The 21,276-nt window shown below is 46.7% G+C and overlaps 1 protein-coding gene across 1 annotated transcript in view; it reads right to left on the bottom strand.

Moving 5' to 3' along the window:
• Window positions 1–21,276, bottom strand: part of TCF4 (transcription factor 4) — a 245,232-nt gene that overhangs the window by 19,675 nt on the left and 204,281 nt on the right. Inside the window, exons 10-14 of the mRNA XM_009323115.1 lie at window positions 19,443–19,576; window positions 15,585–15,717; window positions 5,785–5,852; window positions 4,423–4,501; window positions 1,704–1,780 (exon numbers count right to left, since the gene is read on the bottom strand). Of these exons, the coding sequence (XP_009321390.1) occupies window positions 1,704–1,780; window positions 4,423–4,501; window positions 5,785–5,852; window positions 15,585–15,717; window positions 19,443–19,576 (491 nt within the window). The remainder of the gene's footprint in view (window positions 1–1,703; window positions 1,781–4,422; window positions 4,502–5,784; window positions 5,853–15,584; window positions 15,718–19,442; window positions 19,577–21,276) is intronic.

Raw genomic sequence — 21,276 nt, 5'->3', positions numbered from 1 at the left:
CCCTACAGGTATGCATCCTGAAATCACTTTTTATCAGTGGTAAAAGCAGCAATAAATACTCTTCCCTAACTGAGCAGCTTACGGCCGGTGAGCAATGTGGCAACAACTAGCAGCTAGGGCCGTCCCGGGGGGGTGAGGGGTGCAGGGCTGCTCCAAACACCCCCTGGCTGCAATGCCATTGGGGTCCCTACAACCGAGCGCCCGGGAAGGACGGGCCCTCGCCTCCCACTTCTCCAACCATCCTAAAAGCACAGCCCACCCACAGCCCTGGGGAGGGCCTTCGAGAACCCCGACCGCTGCTTTCCCCCGTTACTGCCTCCCAACACCGTGCTCTTGCTAAGCCAAAAAATAGCCCCTGAGGCGTGCTGCTGGCAGGGCGAGGACGAGGAGAAGCAATGGGCTGCAGGGAATAACAACCTCGAGGCTTCAGTTTGCCTGCTGCACAGGCTGCTCCACCAAAGGAGGGACCCGTGTCTGCGTGTCATGCTCTGGGAACAACCCACTGCGGGAGCCCCTGCCCACAGAACCCCCCGCTGCACCCCCTGCTCTGCTTCCCCCAAGCCCCACCACTGTCCTCAGCTATCCCCAGCACAAGTCATGTGTGGACCTGGGCACCTGAAGTCTTTGCTGTTTAATAAAATATGAAAGGGGGAAACTCAACAGGGCAGCCCCCAAGCACTGGGGAACGTGAGCTGCAAAAATAATTAGGCGTAGCTTATGGACCTCTTCAGCAAATCTCTTAACCAACCCATTGCTCTCCACAAACCAAAACAACTGAAAAAACCTCCAGAAGACAGATAGCCTAGAAAATATCATGGTCGATCACGAGAAGGATTTCTGTATCGGGGCGGAAAAAACAGTCCATGCTAATTCCTGACTCTGGCAAACTTCTAACGAAGCCAACAGGACTGCTGCATCACCCCCTACTAGGGGGGTTAAACACTGTGCCCTCAGGAATTATCTGATTGCTTTTTTTTAAGGACATTTTTAAGTTCTAGCACTATTTATTTTACACCCAACAGTATGTCAGGCGTTTCACAGCAATTAGTGAAACCCCCTAGACTTCCAACTGAGACCAGCAACCAACCGAGTAGAGCGAGACAGAGGACATCGGACTCTCTACAGTTCTTCTCTGTCCTAACGTGCTTTTGGCCAGCTCCAACTCTTACTTAATCTTTCCATTAGGAAAGGTAACAAATCTTACTGACATTCCTTTAACCCTCTCTGCCACGCAAGCATTTAGGACCAGCTCGGCCTGGCAAGCTGAGCCCACCGGCTTTTCCTGCGGAGAGGACTCCTGACCATCACTGCTGCATCGGCCGCGCTCCCTCCCTCACTCCACAGGACTGGCAGACGCTCCGTCCTGCGTGACAGCCACCACGGCTTTCCACTCCCATTTTCTCTTCAATCTATTCCATCTGCCTGCTCATCCTCCCCTCTTTTTGTGGTCCTCGTTCCCCTTCTCAGTAGATTTCAACACCGCATCCCCTGTCAAACAGGAGACCCTGGCCAGCAGCATCTCAAACCACATCACGTGTCTAGAGCACGGGGCACCCATGATACGAATTTAGAGGTGGTAAAATCAAGTCCGAGGGCATAGCGGTCACTAACGAAATGAAAACCTGTGTGAGAAGAATGGATGAGAAATGGAAAGAACAGCAAGTAAAATACTGAGGCAGAGGAGGTCACTAATCAAAACATACCAAAGAGTGTAAGGGACCTTCATAATTGGGAGATGATGACGCTTGACCTCCATTTCTAGACCAAACAGCTGTGCCTGCTAATAGTAAAATTGGAATTACCATTAGAACTATGCAAACAAAAATGTCTTTCAAACTTTTTGGACAGTTTTGTAGACATGTAAATGCCGTATTCCAGATAGACTATAGAGCAGACATATGGAGAACTTCCAAAATACACATGGATGAAAAAAAAAAAGGTATTTTGTAGCAAAGCACGTAGATGCAGGCCACAAAGTTCCCCCAGGCTGCTCCTCCGCATAGAGGGCTGCATTCATTCGGCAGCTGGAGCTGCGAGAGGCTCCGGGAGAAGGAAACGTCTCGGTGGTGGAAGGAGAAGCAGCGCTGCCGCAGGGTGCTGCGGGGCGGCTGGACCCCTACGCGAGCCCAGCACAGACTAGCCCATTCTCCTAGCCCTGCTTCCAGACACACTCAGTGCCACTGATTACGTCATCCCACCATCAAATTTACAAAATCTTAAAAAAAGAAGTCAGTAAAAGCACTGCACACAACATTCACGTATACGCTGATAAGGTTTGCGCTCTCTTTGGGCAGATTATTTGGTTTGGCCCAGTGAGACCGCCAAAGGTCTGACCGAAAACCTTCTGGTTTGTATCCGCTGCTCTAAATCTGTTCCTGCTGCTGCGGGAAGAAAAGGGCTCCTGGTCTCCAGCAGCATTTTCTAAGGAAAAATCTGCCCTTGTGAAAGAGGCAAACATGGGGAAAAGAAGTTTTTTTCAAGTATTTTTCCCAACAGCTTTTATATATATAGCACAACGCTTAGACAATTTATAATATTCTTTTGAACGAGTGATCTTCTGAATGATCTCATAAAACGGGATTAAGAATTTGAGATGGAAATACTAGGATTTTAATCTTAATGTCTACGTTGAGTGGCATTTGCTTGGACTGAGATAGGCCAGGGTGGAACTCAGGCAATTTTTTTTAGGCTCTCACAGTTAAGGTTCTGTTTCTCATAAAAGTCAAAATTATGTCAGTTCTAATTAAAACTTAAATCTTCCCTTTTCTGGTCCCCATGGAGCTTTTAGTTGAGGTTTTGCTACAGCACTGAATGAAGCAATGAGCAGCAATCTTTACTTTCGAAATAATTTTTAACTAGCCCTTGATATCCTTGAGGGAAAGCGTCTTGCATGCTAAACACTTTCAGCTCTTTTAAATGCACTTACACTCCTTATTTTTATTTATTTTGACACTCGGTTCTCCCTATTTACCCAGTAGAGCCTGCAGAAAGCAATGCAGCCCAAATTCGCACGGGATTTTTCTCTTTGGCTCAGCCCCTTCCATCGGGAAGGAGGGCAGCGCCTCGCTAGGCGAAAGGCAGCCCCAGTGCCGGGGGTGCTACACCTCGGGGGTGGTTCCAGGCAAAATAAGGGCAGAAAGCCTTTTTCTGAGGTGCGGGAACCCCCCAGGCTATGACAGGCCAGGTGGTCCCTCTGTCCCCCATCCCCTGCTGGGGGTGGCTTTGTGGGGACATTTGTTGACTGGATGTCACCCCGACGTTACGTGCTCCTTCACAGCAGGTGAGCGTGATGGAGGTGGACGTGGTGTCCTTCTGGACCTCGTCCTGCAGAGGCTGCCAGCTAGCACAAGCTTCTCTCCATCCCTCCTTCCAAAAGGGTCTCGTCACTGTAGAGCTGCTACTAGGTCTAGGTCTCTGAGGCTGGGGCACCATTTTAAAGGATCAGGAGCCCAGGAGCTCCCTCCACCTCTGTCGTGCTACTCGTGCCCCATGGAGAACGAGGGATGGGTCACACCTCTCGCCAGCACTGCCCTACGGGAACACGGTGGCCTTTTAGGATTCCCAGTGAGGTTAAGAGGATCCAGGGCTCGTGCACAAAGAAGAGGAGACCGGGGTCTTTGGTTATGTGTGATACAGACCTCGTCTCAAAGGGGGGATGGGAAGCCAAGAGGCCTTCTCCGAGGCGTTAGCATGTGCCGTGTGGGAGGAGAAGCCTAATACTCTAGCTGAAAAGTCTCAAGGTTTAAGAAATCTGAATTACGTTCAGGTAAACATTTAAAACACCTGATGCTCATGGGAACTACCCTGGGCCTCCGGATCTTTTCAGTTTAGGCTTTTATTAGTAAAGTGGGTCTAGTTAAAGTATGCAATTATTGTAAACAAAGTATAAAATTAATCAACTGGATTCACAGGGGCTCAGTTTGTCCAGAGACATATTTTATGGATCAAACAGGCTTTTGCTGCGGCCCCGGGAGGGGATGGGGGAACATACACAAGGAGATGTACCTGGCACGGCCACCCCGGAGCGAGGCTGCCGTGAGGGCTTGGGTGTCCCTGCACAGGGGCACGGCCACGGCACGGGGACACGCTCTGCACAGGGCAGAACTCATCTGCCACGAGACCCCGAGGGCACTGCAGGAAGCCGCAATAAGGATGCGTAAAACCACTGCTTTTCTGTAAATGCATCCGCCCGAGAGCGGCAACGACCTTCTCTCTGCACTGGAAATACAGCGTGTAGGACACCTCTCTGCTCATCTCTGTGGGACCACCAGCCACCTGCACGTGCTGCACAGCAATACGGGAACCGCCTGGTGCTGCCGGCTGGATGCACATCTCACACCCAGTACCGTAGGAGCTCATTTAGGCATCTCCTACCAAAAATATGTTGAAACGTTCAGTAAAATAGAATTGTAACAACAATACCTGAGAGAGAAGGGGGAGAACCAACAGGAGTTGAAGGATTTGATGAAAAGCTGTTGTTGGTGTGATCTGGAGAATAGATCTTTAAAAGATGATACAGAATTAATCTAAAGCCATCACAAACTGATGCAGAAAGAAATATGGAATTCTTATGCATTCAGTTCATTTAAATGAAAGCAGGACAGGTTAAAAAGCCTCTTATTCAAATATTAATATTTTTATAAAGACAAAACTGTATTAGATGCAGGAAGCTAGACAACAGACCCCTTTTGATGGGAACAGACACTAGCCAATTAAGCGATGGTTTCTGATTGTCACACGGATCTGCTACGGTAGATATACACATTTTCATTGCATAGACTACTTTACGAATGACTGTCATTGAACGAAGCCTTAAAGCACGCCTGAAAATTGCTTTTTTGTTATGCTGAAATCCCTTAACGGCCAAAATAAAGCAAAGGGAGCAGAGCACGTTAAACCCTGGCACAGCGGGTAATCCGCAGCAGCAAACTCCAGCTACTCGTCCGCTGCTCCGGTGAGAAAGCCCCCGCGTGCCCCGTGCCCGGGCGAGGGTGCCGCCGCCCCGCGGCGTCCCCGCTCACCACCCGTGCCATTTGTCAGGGCACCACTTCAAAGTGGATTCTGTACTGTATCAGTTATTTCAGGCAAACTAGAGTCTGACTTTTCGTCTTTTTCAATGAAGCATCGAAGAATATGCAAAAAAAAATTAACTCTCATGAGAACTCAATGGAACCCACTCTGCCCAGAAAATAACTATAGTGGTCCTTATTAAAAGTCAGCCCATGCCAACTGGTACCGCAGCGATAGCTGGGGCACGGCAGGGTTTCCTCCCGCCTTGAGCTGGAACACTGCCGTACCCCAGCTACCCAGGTAAGAGGTGGTAACTGCTGACTTTAACAGCAACCACAGTAACTGAATAGGTGGAAACTGCCATGAAAAATAGAAAATCTAAAGGCAAATTCAAAAGGAACCCTGTTTGCGGATGGCTCGGTAGTGCAGAAGTCATCCTGCCGCTGGGTTCTGTTCAGACCTCCCTCGCCCTAGGAAATGCAGTGTGTGAAAGACTGACAGACACAGCTCCTTGGCACCCAGTCAGTGTGACCAGGTCAAGGCTTCCCCGCTTCCCATTTCTATTCTACCATAAAATTAGGTCTAAAACTTTTTCAACGCCATTTTGCACTGATTGTTCAATATTTCAGTTGGCAGTAACTCCACGCGGGTGACCTCTGAGACCAGATCTCTCCCGTTTGCTGTTCATCTTCGTAAACTCCAGGCGTCCAATTCTGATTAAAGTTCACACTTTCAAAACGGTAAACGTGTATTCCAAAGTAAATATTTCCTTACAGAGGCAAGTGCTTTCCCCAGCGCATCACCAGTCTGCGAGCTGCCTGCTGCCCCACTTCCTCTGTTTGCTGAAAAACAAAAGACTCGATGTAAAAACAGACAGTAAGACATCATAGACTTTTATTCCTGGTCCACTTACTCATCATTTAATTGCATTTTAATGTTAATTACATAAAATTAATCTTTAATCACCATTAATTTGTTTGCTAAGGTAGGTATCAAACGCATTCACACTCCATTTTTGCAGATAAAATATAAACTTGACATGCTGGGTTTTTTTAAAATATATTGCGTATTTGATAGTACTTGGCCATATGGCTTTACTTTTTCTGAATGAAAGGCTTCTAATAGGAGAAGATGCGCAAAGAGATGGAAAATATGCAAGCGCACAGCTAGGAAAGCCCGTGGTGAGACGAAGCCTGGGCTTGGGGAAGGGCTCCTGCCTCCCCTGCCCCGTGCTCGGACCCAGTGCCCGTCCGAGGGTGCTGAGTTTGTGCTCTAGGATGTGCAAATCCACTCTAACGAGGGTTTTCTTCTTCAAAAACTCTAAGGCACTTACATGTAAGGGCAATATTTCACATATAAGATGTCAAAAACTACTGCAGAGGAACATTATAAAGGCGGCAAAGACAAACGCCCCGGAGCTGGGAACGCCAGAGCTCAGCCTGCCTGCACAGCCCAATTTCTCTCTCTGCGCCCGCACTGGGAGCAGTCATTAATTCCAGGCTCCTGCCGCGCTCCCAGGCAGCCCTAGCCTCCCTCGCTGCACGGGAAGGACAAAGTGCCATTAATAAGCAGCTACCCAGTATTTTGTTTTCTCCTCATTCACTCTGTGACCCTGGTCCTTTGTATACTTTTCAATGCATGTTTTAAAGACGTTATTAAACTCTTATGGACTTTTCCAAAGCGTTCCTTCTGACTTCACTTGAACATTTGATGAGCATTTAATGAAATGATTTTTCACCATCTCTCAGGTGATGGGATTGCATCTTTTATTTAAGAAATGTAGGGCAAGAGAAATCATGGTGTAGCAGGCCACCAGTTTCTCACGCTCAGGTGATAGGATTGAAACTTCTCCGTTACAGGAGAAAAAGAAGGAAAGAAAAATTAGGGTGAAACATCCCACCAGTTTCAGCATCTGCATGTCCATTTATGAACTAAAAGCGCAGCTTTGGCTGACTGCTGCCCGTGATCAATACTTCTGCTTTCATCTCCGAGGACCCTAAGTCAGGCGGCCAGAAAACGAGAAACAAGAAGTCGGTGACGACCCCGGAAAACCTGGATTAATGTCTGGAACGTGAGGGCTGAGGCAGGAGAGGATCCTGTAACGCAGAGGGGCTTGAAGGGCTTCAGTCCCCCTGTCTCCCCCCCCGGCAAGCCCCTCGGCAGGCTCTGCACCACGAGGCCCCGGGATCCTGTGCCCAGAGGACTTCAGGAGCAAACCCACCCCCTGCTCTGAGCCAGGGGCATCCCACGGGAAAAGGAGTCAGGGACCAAATTGTCCACGTTTGTACCACAAAGTGCAAGCACAGGCACATTTTTGGTCATTAAAAAGCAATATTAAAAAGCCTCCTCCAAGTTTCACCCCAGCATTATGCAGTTAAATACTCAGGGCATGGGAAGGAGCAGGGTTGGGTCCATTCTACAGCTCTTTGATTTTGTCATTGGTGTAACTAGTCACTAATAACTGCATGTATATGGACCAGGACTCAAAGCTGATGAGCTGATCTGCCTGTGGATGTTGCAGCTCCGCAGCAGCAGCAGGGATATCTGGGCTTCGGGGACCTCCCTGGTCCGAGGGATGTCCTGCCATGCCCCTTCAGAGCAACCCTTCTGCTCCACCTCCTCCAGTCTTCCCACCCTGAAAGCATTTATCTCATCCACTGTCCCCGTTCAGCTTTTCCTAGTCTCCATCCCTTGCCCCTTTCATCCCAGCCTTCCTTGCTTAGCAGTTACCGTATCTCTGCGGTCAGAGGTATCAGTTATTGATCCTCCATCCTGCCTAAGCCCAAAATTTCTAGCAGCAGCTTCAGCAGGGTCTAGTTAGGAAAACTTAAGGAATGGCACGGAACAGCGTTTTCCTCCTATTTCTCACGTACAACGTGCATGTTATCAAATTTAAGAAATGCAGCCCTTTACATTTAACCTGACTGCGTAACTCGGACGTTTCAGCATTTCTCCTACAGCAGACTCCTCTGGAAAGGCCTCAAGGACTACGTGTGTCCCAGATGCTGTTAGACAAACTTGTACAGTGCGGTTTGCAAGTACGTCTTTGCTCACTCCTTTTTTCCCCCCTTTTGTTAGTTAAACTTTTACTTTTATTATTGCTATTTGAAAATGTGCTCATCTGCCAATGACAGCTTATTTGCGATCTCAGCTCAGTTTGAAATTAGGCATCAAGATGTATAAAGAAAGATACACAAAGAAAAAGTGAAGACAGATAGAACAGGTGGTGTCAGCTAGAGATACAACTTATCAGGGTAATATAATGTTGTAAATCACAACCTAAAGGTTTGCGACTTGAATAATACCAGGCAAATGTCCAGAAATTCAGTTACTTCGCTCTAAAGTGAACTGTGAATCTAAATCTAAATCGTGCATTGTTTTTTCCTTTTTCTAAGTGACTCTAACTACATTATTCTAAAATTAAGTCCTACATTTGTCTGTCTGAAGGCTGGTTTCTCCTAATGAGGCAAGTTATACCAGTCCTGCGGGAGAAGCAAACGCAGGGACCACAGTCTTGCTCCATGTACTCGTGGAAACCTGACAGCACTGAGCTGGGCCACGTATTGTATTAGTCACCGCTAAGAACAAAGGAATTCTTCAGATATACTGAATATTAAACTTCTCCTGAAAGACTTTGAAGAAAAATTAATGCAGTAGGCCTGGAAAACATACAGGGAGAGCCTCAAGGACGGGCAGCAGTGTGCAAAGTTCCCTTTGCAGAGAAGAGGAAGCTTCACTGGGAAAGGGATGCTTGAAAAGCAATACAGTAGAGGTTTGTAACATGGGGAAGGCAAGCTCACATCATTATTCATTGCTCTCCCCATATAAAAACTGAAAGCCACCCATTAAAACAAACAAAAAAGAGGTTTTTTTTTTTTCCACTAGTGTCCAGTCAGACGGGGAAACTCGTTGCTTTAAGGTACGCAAAGACCAAACACATAAACAGATTTAAAAAGAACTCGATAAATTCATGGAGAAGAACATCCATTGGTGGCTACTGAACACCAGCCCCAGATGCAACCCCAACTCGGGACGGCTCCGAGCTGCAGGCTGCAAAACCCCAAGGAAAAGCCAGAGGAGGGAGGAGCGCACACACGGCCACTTTGGCTGAGGCTCCCTCCCAGCTGCCGGCCGCCCCCAGCCTCCAGTGCTCTTGGGTTTGGGTTCTCGGGGACAGAGGAGAAAATGGGCAAATGAAACTAAGGCACCTTCTGCATGGAAGAGTAAGTTAACCATAAGCAGACAGAGATCTTCTAAAAGTGTTCATGTCCTGAAAGTAACTGGGATTACTTAAATACAGCTAACTTTTTAATGTATGGTTTTTATTTCTTACATCACTAATGGTTTTAAATGTAAATTATTATTTGCTTTAGCTATCATTTTGGTAATGTAAGGGACATGACTGAAATCTCTAGGTGACTAAAGAAAACCCCATATTTGAAGGAAGAACAGAAAAATGAAGTCTTAAGAAGAAACACAGCAAGGAGTGTCTGCTCCAAGAGCCCAAAGATTTTGGGAGCAACGGGACAAAACTAACACCATCCCAGGACCGGGCACTACAGAAATAAGAACGAGACCTCAAACGTAGGAAAAGGTAACCCAGGGTATCACTACAGAGAAAGGTAATGTACAGTGCTGCTTTACACAGGGAATGGCTATGGAATATAATCAACTGTTTCTATTAATATCGCACAGTTGTTGGTCCATCACTTTACCACCAGCTTCAATGAAACACTCTTTAAATACAGCCACTGACGCCCCAACAGCTCAGCAGGGACAGGCTTAGCTGACAGCTTCGGTGTGTGCACTACAACTGCCAGGTTTAAACCATCGGGATATTTATCCGAGCTCTGAAAAGCACCGCTGGTGTCCAGAACAGCACCCAGAACAGAAGAAAATTTATATGAAAAGCAAAAACTATTTGGTCTAGGCTGGGACATGCATCGTGAAGACAGATGCAGATACTCAGAGCACGTCCGTGCAGACACCGCTCCTCGTGCACGAGCGGGCGGCGGGGAAGAAGGATTGCAGCCCAGCCCAGCTGGCATCAGATTTGTCATCCTGCACCAAAGAGCAATCTGATGAAATCTGCGGACGGTGCTTGCACAGCAGCCCTATAAATCTTCCCGGCAGGGGCATTCGCAAGGTAACCTGCAGAGAGTGTGCCAGACCCCGGCTGAACAAACTCTGAAATAACTTGAGGGTCATCATGGTAGGGTCTCAGACTGCCTAAAGCCTCGCTCTTCACCTCTGGGTAAAACCCATCCTCAGCCGGTTTTCCAGAAGAATGTAGAATGCAGAACAGATATTGATCCTACCTAAACAAACGGCTTTCATCACATCCAACAAGAGCTCCTCCACTTCCCTTCACCTCCCTTTGGAAGAAAACCATAAGATGTACGGGTTGAGCAGGATGGGAGGAATTAGGCAAATATTTAATGCAAGTTACATGTAAGACCAAGAAATTTTTAATGGCTTAAGAGTTAATATTAGAAGCTTTTTCAAGCCCATGAGAAATAAGGTCAACGGTGGAGAGTTGGTAGGACCTGCAAACAACCAAGATGCAACAGGAGAATTCAAGGGAAAAAAGGGTAATGGAAGAAATGCTAAACAGATCATTTTCATCTGCCTTGCCATAGGACAGATGGTATTTTACAAGGGATTAGTCAGAAAAATTGGCTCCAACTGAAGTGTCAATGTAAAGGCTTTAAAATAAATCAATAAGAAGAAAAATAAAGACAAGCCAAAGGACGTTTCTAAGAGCTCTCAAGAAACTCAAACACAAAATTGTCTAACCTCTAACCGCAGTGTAAAACCCACTGCTTAGACCAACCTAGTGCTGAAGTAAAGAAGGTAGAAAATATTAAAAACCAATATTGAAAACTAAGTTTGGTGAATTCAAAGAACCACCAGATTTTAAATCCGACTTATACTAGGAAAGATAACAAAGAGCAATACACATATGGATAAATACTCCACGTTGCACAACCAACACTGCTTTTTTGGAGGAAAGCATGTCTTGTAAGTCTAAATTCTTTCAAAAACATGATGAGCACATCAATGCAGGAGATCCAGTAATGTAACTGCTTTGTACTCCCAGCTTTCAACAAAGCCACCTCCCAAAGGCTCTTAAAGAAACTAAACTGTCTTCAGATAACAGGGAAGTGAGGATATTCTTGCAGATTAAGAACTGATTAAGAGAGAGACTACAAGAACAGGAATTAATCGTTAGCTTTGTAACGGAGGAGTATTACCAGCAAATTCCCAGTTGTGCGGATCTGTACTGTTCAACATACTCATACATGGCCTGGAAAAAGACGTGGCATATACCGAGGCTGTGACGCGTGGCAAGATCCTGATTCAGGATAATAAAATACGATGTTATGTGTAAAGAGGAGCTCTTGTAACACTAACTTGCTGGGCAATAAATGCCGTACATACATAAAAAACACCAGGCAACAAACACGGGGCGAAAAAAGCCTTATGCCATGAATACACACAAGCAGGCTCCCAGCTACCTAACAAGCAGTCCAGAAAGAGGAGAAAACCTAGAGCTGCAGTCAGGAATTAGCTGACAACCTGAGCTGATGGTTAAGCAGCAGAACCAGCCCCTCGCTGCCCCCAGGAAAACCCCAACAACGAGCAACGACTGGGCAAAGAGGAGAGACAACCCAGAAGCCCGTTATGTCCCTCTACGAATTCACGACACACCTGTATGTTGGATACAGAGCAAAGATCTGGTAAGTCCATCAAGAAAGAGCATCAAGGTCTACAGAACAGAAGTGAAGTCAGATAAAGCAGAGGGTGGTTCCTTTAGAGGACGAACTCGATAAATATGGATTCTCCAGCTCGGAAAAGGGACCACTACAGCGGGGTATGACGCAGGCTACGTAAGCCCAAACAACAGGGCAGAAAGGCTATCATCTGGTCCTTATGGCAGCATGAGAAGGAGGGGGGACCACAGGGGGTCTTGAGGGAGCACAGCCAAAATGAAAGAGGAGGAGCACCGTTTCACAAACGCGTAACGTCACTGTGCCAGACCAAGCCTCCAGGAAAGGCTGGGTCACTTCATGGAGAAGAATGAACTCAAGCTTCCTAACTACTCAGCGCTGCACCCAGCCCTGGAACGACTGGGAAAATATCACACATGCTTGCTTTGTTTTTATGTTCCTCCCAAAGGCATCCTTAGAGTCTTTGCTGGAGACAGGACCATTGCATAGATGAGCTGTAGGTCTGAACAGGGACAGATATTTTCAAGTTCTTATGCAAAATCCTGAACAACTTAGCGCAAGGAACACCATGAAACTCCCCCAAACCTGGAAGGGCGCAGTTTATCCAAGACATTTCTGCACTGGGCTTTAATTGAACGAAGTAGCCAAATCCAGACTTTAAGAAAGGTTTAATTAATTAATTAATCAATGATGGACAAAGGTTTGAGGCAAGAGCAAGGGAACACTCAATGAAACTTCCAGGAAAAGAGATTAAAACAGGTAAGTGAAGTCCATCTCCACACAGCAGGTAGCGAGCGTGCAGCCAGGGGAAGCCGTGCAAGCAGACAGCCTCAGCAGGTTCAAAGGGGATTAGACAACCGCATGGGCAACAGGTCCATAAATAGGTGCTTGAAGAACCAGGCAGGGATGTCCCCTCCAACCTCACTATCGTGACAGTCCTGGGTGCTGGGGCAGTGCAAAGGGCAGGAGCTGCAGAAATGGCCAGGATCACGTTTTGCCACTGAATGCTAACTAGACGGACCACCCGTCTGAAGCAGTAAGGCATTTCTCATCTACCTCTGCTAGTCTTATTTCCTCAAACGGGTCTAAATGCACTTATTATTAGAGAATACAACGACACAGACGTGAGCCTGAACGCTGGCTTCCCCACTTGAGAAGGCAGGTCTCCACTGACACGAAGCATCAGCAAATTTTGGCATGATGCGGAAGACAAAGATAACTTGGGAACAGGACTGTAAAACGGGACTTGAAAATGCACCGCAAAAGCTGTCACTTTTACTTGTGAGCTATTCCCCCACTCACAAGACTATTAATGTACTGAAGACATCGTGAAAGACTGCAACCTTTTGATGGATTGATTCTAACTCTGTTGAAGAGCGTGTTTATTGTTACAGTTAATCTCCTAAAACTTTCTCAGCATGCTTCTGCGAAGAACAATTCTGCACTGGAAGGCAAAGGGACAGAATGATGAAGTACAGCCTTTTCACATCCTTCTGGTGGGATTCTGATTGTAAATCTTAGATTATTGAATAAAATTCCAGGAATCTGTATCTCAGCGAGTACAATTATATCTAGCAAAGCATCTCGTGTAACCGATAGGCTGGAGCCTTCTATTAGAGAATTCCAGCCAGACTTTTTATAGTTTAAATTCTAGTACAAACTCACGCTGTTCTGATGGAATAGCGCTTTCTGAAACAGCAGACTGGAAATTATGTTTCTATGTTAAGAAGAGTGGAAAAACTTGCACCATCTCGGTATTCACAGCTGATGATCTTCCCAAATTATGAGGAAGTGACATTGCTGGATAGAAGTCATATTCTTCTCATACTGCGTGACAGTTCACCACCCTCCTGTAACTGGAAGCTTAACATACTTGTAAAATATACAGTGCAGTATTATGTGACTGCTCTGGTAATAAAATTACTGTGAAACCAGTGCCTCAAGGGGAAATGCACATAATGTTTCTCCTGGAAAAGCTGCATGTCACAGTGCATAATGTCACACAAACAACATGTCATTAGAAGTGAAAGCAGCAAGCGGGATTAATACATGCATCAGATGGATACGAAAGACTCGTACAGCGTATGCTAAAGGCGCTCTATCTCAATAACTGGTTGCCTAAACATTGCACCGCTTCAGACCTTTGAAAATAAAAAGTCAAAGCTTAGCATAAAATTAACCACTGCCAATGCCGCCCTATAGTCCCTTGAAAGGATTCTCTCCCTCCTGCCTTTCAAAGCTGCACCACCATCAGGGAACGCAGCTCCTCTGCCCGAGCCCTGCTCACTGTGGTCTGTGTCCCCAGGTGGGGATGGCACGGCGGGGCTACGCCAACGCCCTCCCCGGTCACCTTGCCCGGGGACCAGGACGGAGGCACATCGCCTCCCGGCTGGGCCAGCTCCAACGGCTTTCTCAGGAAAATCAGGGACAAGGCAGCGTGTGCCCAGACTTCAGGGGAGGATCACTGGTTTAGGAGGAGAATAGGACTTGCACTGAGATCCAAGAAATACTTTTGCAGCCCTCAGTTCAGACACAGCTCAACAGTACTACTTGTTGAATATTTACAGCTGCTAAAAAACCCCTGCATGTTTGTATTGTTGCTCTTCTGATTCACACACTGGCTTTTTCAGGAGATGAATCCAGATGAAAATCTGGACGCATTTTTTACATGGGAAATTTAGGCACTTTTCTGGGTGGCTCCCTGAGGCACAGGGCAGGAGGCTGCATGCGCACTCCTACCTGTTCACATCCCTCTGCGAGATTTTTGCGTCCCTAAATATTATCTGTAAGGCTGCTGCATCACTGGTGTAAAGACGGCTGAATGAAATTTGACGCTATTAGACTTCTTTTGAGGGAGAAAGAGAGTGATTTTCCTATGTCACGGACACAGAAGCAGTGATACATTGTAAAGGAAGAACTCTCAATGGAATGGCAAGATTGAGCACAGAAATGCTATCCTGAAATGGGATACGTTTTTCTCAGACAGTGACAAATTAAGAAGAGACTGTATTTAGTTTCTTCTTTGTTCAGAGACCCTGAACAATATGATGCCCATGTGTTAATGTTTGAACCCACCCTCCATTCTTACTGCATTAGTCCTGCTCGCAGTCATTCAATACAGAATCACGTGTGTAATCCGAAACATGTGTCCAGCGATGTGTTCCCTATTTACCCATTATTTAATTAGCTTTATTTGCTCTTTGAGATACAGGCGAAGCAATATTTTTTTATTTCCTGTATTTAAGTATGAACCGGTATTTGCCAAATATTTAAGTATACAGAGGTATGCTCTTAATTTACAGAGTCACTCTCAGCGACGTCAGAGGCGGCTCTCTCTCTTACACGGACAAGCCGCCACCGCCGCTTCCCCCACACCCTGCGGAAGCCTAGCAAAGAACTGAAGGGGATGAATGTCGTGATACCGAAGTATCACCTCACACGGCACTGCAGGCAATTAAATCACTAAAGACAATAAAACCAGACTTCAAAACCAGCGGGATCAGGGGCTTAGCTGGTACAATGTCTTCCATACAAACTTTGAAGCAAAGCGCTTTGCTGTGATTATATTTAATTCACAAAAAGAAGTAGTAGTAGTAAAATGCGTAAGCAAAGGAGGCAAAGGTCAACTATGATATACTTATTTCCATGAAATTCTTGCTATCTTTCTGCACCTACTGAACTAAGAAGCTAGTCCTTCCGCACACCGGGATATACCATCAAATAACCCTCCACCCTGATTTCAGCTCTTTGGCGCTAGCACAGTGCACCGAAGCAGAGGAGAGTGGAGACAGGAGGGAAAGGGAGAGCCTCGGGCAGCAGCCGCAGTGCCCGACCTCAACTCACCCATGATACTGTCCGTCCCGTTGGCAGGGGGTGTGCAAGAAGATGCGCTGTAATGATTTGTGCCACTGCGGTGGAAGGTGGACATCGGAGGAAGACTGGAATTGATGTCTGCTGAGGAGTGTGATGGGTAGCTCTGTGGCAAAAAGGATTAAAAAAAAGAAATATTTTAACTATTGAGAACATGGAAGGCAGCAGGCTGCTCATATTGCCCCAGTCCCAAGCGCTGCCGTACTTCACCCAACTGAGAAAAGCAGAATGCTGCCCTAAGACAAAGCAGGGAGCGTATTTTTCTACCCTAACTTAGAATCATAGAATCATTAAGGTTGGAAGAGACCTCTGAGATCATCGAGTCCAACCGTCGACCCAACACCCCCATGCCCACTAAACCATGTCCCTAAGCACCTCATCTGCACGTCTTTTAAATACTTCCAGGGATGGTGACTCAACCACTTCCCTGGGCAGCCTGTTCCAATGTTTAACCACTCTTTCAGTAAAGAAATTTTTCCTCACATCCAATCGAAACCTCCCCTGGCGCAACTTGAGGCCGTTTCCTCTCGTCCTAAACTTGTCCTAACTTTTCATCTTCTGGAGGAGACGCCACACACACCTATCTGATATGGATAAATATCCACAGTGGAAGGCTCGTAACTCATGACGGTACCATAGAGATGTAATGAGAAAAAAATTAAAAAGAAAAGTTAGGTGATGTATCAAGCAAACCTTTCTGACAGGGACAGCTATTGGCTGGAGGAGAAGCCTTCCAGCGGAAGTGGTCGAGACCCCACGCTGCTTTTGACATTAAGAACAAGATCCGACTACAAGACGTGGGTGGCTGGTATTACAGAACGTGCCATAAGGAAACACACCGGCACCCCAGGTAATCAACTGGATCAATTTGCCCTCCCATCGCAGCGCCTGTGCGACAGACGGCCGAAAATGCGACAGATCAAGTTCTCCAAACAAGTGTGGGACAAGCGTCTGGGCAGCACACAGAAGACTTTGGTAGCTATATGGCTGGATCAACACAAACCTTCCTTACTGTGACACAACACTGCTGCGGTCTAGTGTTTTGCTGAATTTGCATGACTATAAACCTGGCTTACATTAGCGCCGTTTGTCACTGCTGAAGTCTCTTCTTGATCAGCGTAAGACACTGTGTGCAGACAGGTCTTAGAACATGCCCAGCTTTTATCTCTATCCCAGCGTTGCCCCCCGCAGAGAAGAGGTCCTGCAGAAGACCTCTAGGTTTTGGAGACTCTGATACAAAGCCTCCTTAGAAACACGGGTAGCTGGAGACACATGGCAGTGCCTGGCCCAGGACCAAGGCACTGAGGTTAGTGCAAGATCATCTCTGTGTCTTCTGCCTCCCTAGGTGGTTCAGCATAAGCTGGCTGAAAACATCCTTCCCTTCATTCGTACTATTTAATTACTGTTGCAGGCTTTCTTGCAATTAAGTGCCAAGTAACTGAATACTTGAAAGTTATCTCAAAGAATGTAAACAACATAGCCCAAACCTATTTTTCTTATCCATGGAAAAACGACTATCAACTCTGACTGAGGTCTGAATAACATTTTCAGGCTTTGACTCATTGTAAACCACTCCAGGGCTTCAGCCCCAAGCCCAACTGGCTGAAATGGCACAGCTGAGCAGATTTCTCCTGCGATGGAGAAACGAGCAAACGAGGAGTGCTTAGGCAATGGTCCGAACAGGAGCGACTCCATCTCCCCCGCTACACGGCTGCTCCGTGACACGTGTCGAAGTGCTGGTTTGGGATTTTCTCATTTCTCAGGGGGAGACGTCAAACCACTACTGCCAAACATTTTAGGAAAATCATGGGATCTGAATATAGTTTAGTGGAGAACTGTTCTCTGTATTCAGTGCATCTATTTAGAAAATCACTGCTATGCCTGAGAAAGTAAAAATAATAAACAACAGCTTTTCTTTCTTTCTTTTGCTATATGCATTTTCTCTACAGGGCTCTGAGAAGTTAAGGACATTTGCAGGGAACTGAACTGAAATCACTCAAACTTTCCTCGACAAGCTGACCGCGCGTGGATGCTGCAGCTGACCTCTCACTGATGCTCCAGCAGAAATTATGCAGAGTTTATTTAAAGTATCACTGCCTACCTTCTGTCCCAGTGACACCCAAAATATAGAAGGCTCTGCCAGTCCAGACATACATAATAAATGATTAATATGAGCATCGTCGGCACTGAACACCTGCAACTCAAACTGGTATCAGTGGCCCTCACTATCTTGGAAATTTAGGATAAATATAATAATACCTACATAGAAAAACACTCTGGGGAGTTCAGGTGGAATATCCCTACCCAATTTACATCGCAGAAATATTTTAACTCTTCATAAAAACCCCTCCATGTTACAAAACCAAGAAATTCAGAATCGGGGTAAACTTAAATGCAAAAATGTTTGCAGACTTGCCCCATGAAGGCACTCAGCTGTCTTACCTCTACCCTGAGCCTGTACCATGAAAAGCCACCTAATTCTGATGAATGAGTACCAGTGCAGGTAACAAATTAGATTAAATTGGGTTTTAAAAGTTATGCTCAATTTTTATTATATATGCTTGTCACTTCAGAGCAACGTTAAGTTTGCTTAGTGCCTTAATTATGCCTTTTATAAGGACATGATTAAGCAGTTTTTGAGGCAATTTCTTTTGCTTTTGACTTCCTATTAATTTTCCATAGCAGTGTGCTAACCTCATTAAATGTGAGACTTCAAAGATTTGTTTTGCAAATTAATTGTCAGTTTGCAAGAGTGAGTTTAATTCTTCTTACTCCCCAATAGATGGTTCTGCAAGACTTTACAGCAACGGACTCCTTCCTCCCTTAAAACCAGTACTCCTCATTACTCTTCCTTTTTAACCGTCTTCAAGAATGAAAAGCAGAGGTACAGAATAGAAGAACATTACTTGTAACGTTGCACGCGTGTTGAGAAAAACTACTTCACTTTAGCTGTCTGTTCGTTTCTTTACCTCTTACTTAAAAGCAAAACAAAACCAAAAGAACCTGAATTGATGCAATCCAGTGTTACTTCTACATAATCAATTCAGCCGTGATATTAGGAGAATATCCCCTAAGCTGCACTCAGATCAGATTTAATTCCACTTTTGTTCTATTCCAATACAATAGATGGAATCGGTCCCAGCAGCTTCCTCCTGCGAGAGGTCAGGATGTACCGGAGAAAATTAAAAAACCTCCCTTTTTTAAAGCAGAAAATCGATGCTAGCTAGTTATCTATAGAATCAGACCAGTAAAGGTCACTGAGTGCCATAAATTATAAACACCGAAAAGCACAGGCGTGTGCAGCTCATCGCCAGGCTGGTGGCCACAAGACCAGCAGAGGGTACAAACGTGGGCTCAACCCCCTTCTTGCAACTTCGGCTGAAGGAACAGAACAGTCTGCGAGATAATTTTTTTCTCCTCTTTTCGCTTCTCAGTTGCAGCAGGAGAGGTTCTGTACAGAGGTGGTGACCTTCAGTGGAAACACGTACTGCACACAGGGTGAAGCTGTGGCAGGACCTAATCAGCACCCTTCCAAAGGCAGAGGCAGCCACCTCCACTCCCGAGACCTCCCCAGCCCGTGCTCCCCTTCAGCTTAAAACCTTCCTTCCCCCCGCAGAGCCTGACTAAAACCCCTAAGGCAAAGGCTTCCGAGATTTCTCGAACTCGTTTTTGCAGAGTTGGGAACACGTGACGGTGCGTGGAGAACGTTTTAGCGGTGCAAACGTGAAGACGTGCCCGTGCCGTGAGGGGGTAGGGGGGATGTGGGGCCGGGCCCGGCGCAAGCCGTGCCCCTCCCGCCGTGCACCCCCCCGCCCCGTGCCCGCGCCTTACCAAGCGGTCGTGCGGGTGCAGGCTGCAGTAGCTGCTGGACTGGGGGATGTGAGAAGAGTTGCCCAGCATGCCCCCGTATCCGGGCTGGTTCATCCCGCTGGAGGAGCTCCACGGGTCGCTGCTGTGATGGCCATCTGTAACACAGGAGGGGAACACCGCTGGCCGCCGGCACCAGACCCTGCAGAACCGCCGGCTCTGTGCCTCTGCGGACTCCATCCTGATGACCCCAACGGGGCTACAGGGCTATGCCGCTTTAGCATAAAGCCACGTACTTTAATAAAAATGAAGCCGAACTGAGCAACGGTGAATGCTCGTGTCATCCTGCAATGCTTCATTACAGTCACATCACTTAGGCTTGAAAGTTTCCTGCTGCTTTATGCCTGCTCTGGTACCATAAACTCAAGCACATAAACTCCGTTAAAACAAATTTCATCAGAGACAAAAGTCTGAACATTGAAACGAAAATACACTGAAGCCTACAGAACGAGGACGGGCTAACGAGCTTTGGGGAAGCCTCAACTTGGTAACCGATCGGATAATTCCTGAACTTTGAATGTTTCCACATCCAGAAAGTTTTCCGTGTTGTTTTGTTGTCGCTTTTTGTTTGTTTCTTTAAAAAGAGAGTAGCACCACTTGTATGGTTTCTCCTTTTAGGGGTTTCACAGCTTGCGTCTCTGCATCTCCTAAGCACAGCGTTCATCCTTCAGGCCAGTTCACTGCCGAGGTACAATGCGCACTGAAGAGTATAAAAAGGGCTCCCCAAGTTTTAACAAGTAAAAGAGTTGGTTGCATATTTTGCATTTAACTAGACATGCTGAAATGGAATTATAATAATGCAGTGAAATGTATTTTCTACTGGAAGAATGCCAATGCGTTAACAAAAAAAAGAAAAAGGAGGTAACTTTTCCGTAACGATCAGCAGACCTGAAAGACGGGCACGTGGGCTGGAAAAGTTGTCGGCTTTTCCAAACTACAGGAGTTGGTCTAATAGAAAATTATTATGTCTCACCCACAGCCCTGCCTTATTTATACACTTCAAACACCCTGGCAGCAGCAGCACTTCCAGCATCACCTTCCCATGGCTGTTTGAACAGTCATTTAACTCAGATTTATGTCTTCAATACGAATCTGCGAGAAGATAACATTTAAAAACGCAGAATGGCTAAGCACTACAAAGGGTAAATATTTGATTTCATTAGAAGCCTATTAATCCCCGGCTTTATAGCTCTATAGGAGTTTCATAGCAGGTTGCTCTTTGGGCGGTATTTATTCGTGTTTTAAGCCAAGAGCACCGTTTTCTTTTCAGTCATGGTCTATACTTCCCACCGCTCAGGAAATGGCCCAGATGCAGATCCCCCACCACAGGAGGTGACCCACGGGGTCAGCGCTTTAAACGATGTCCTCTTCCCTCCCACGAGGGCCCACCAGAGCTGGTGGAGGACCAGCAGAACCCCTCCTTGCAGCGCTCCAGCCCCGGACCCGGGGCCGGAGGGTGCAGTGGTCCTTCCTGCCCGCATCCCTGCCGGTCCTGCTTGCTGCCGCTCCTTCGCAGGCAGCCAGCTCGTCCTCCCGCGGCAGCTGCCTAATGGAAACCCAGACACGAGCATCCTCGAACGAAGAGCCGGAGACGTGGCGGAGCTCCGCAGGAGATGGCCCGGTCACCCCGCGACAGGGAGCCGAGCCATCCCCAGGGATGCTGAGCAGTGCCCATGACCTTCAGGCGGTGGGGACACAAAAGTGGGTTGTTTTCTTTTTTCCCTAAGGGTGGGAATCGGAAAGTGTATATATAGGTACATAGAATAAAAGCCAATCCCTTGCCCTGCAAATACTTTAG

The sequence above is a fragment of the Pygoscelis adeliae genome, unplaced genomic scaffold (assembly GCF_000699105.1).
Source record: "Pygoscelis adeliae isolate BGI_AS28 unplaced genomic scaffold, ASM69910v1 Scaffold174, whole genome shotgun sequence".
Taxonomy (NCBI): Eukaryota; Metazoa; Chordata; class Aves; order Sphenisciformes; family Spheniscidae; genus Pygoscelis; species Pygoscelis adeliae.
This window is presented reverse-complemented; position numbering and strand designations above follow the sequence as displayed.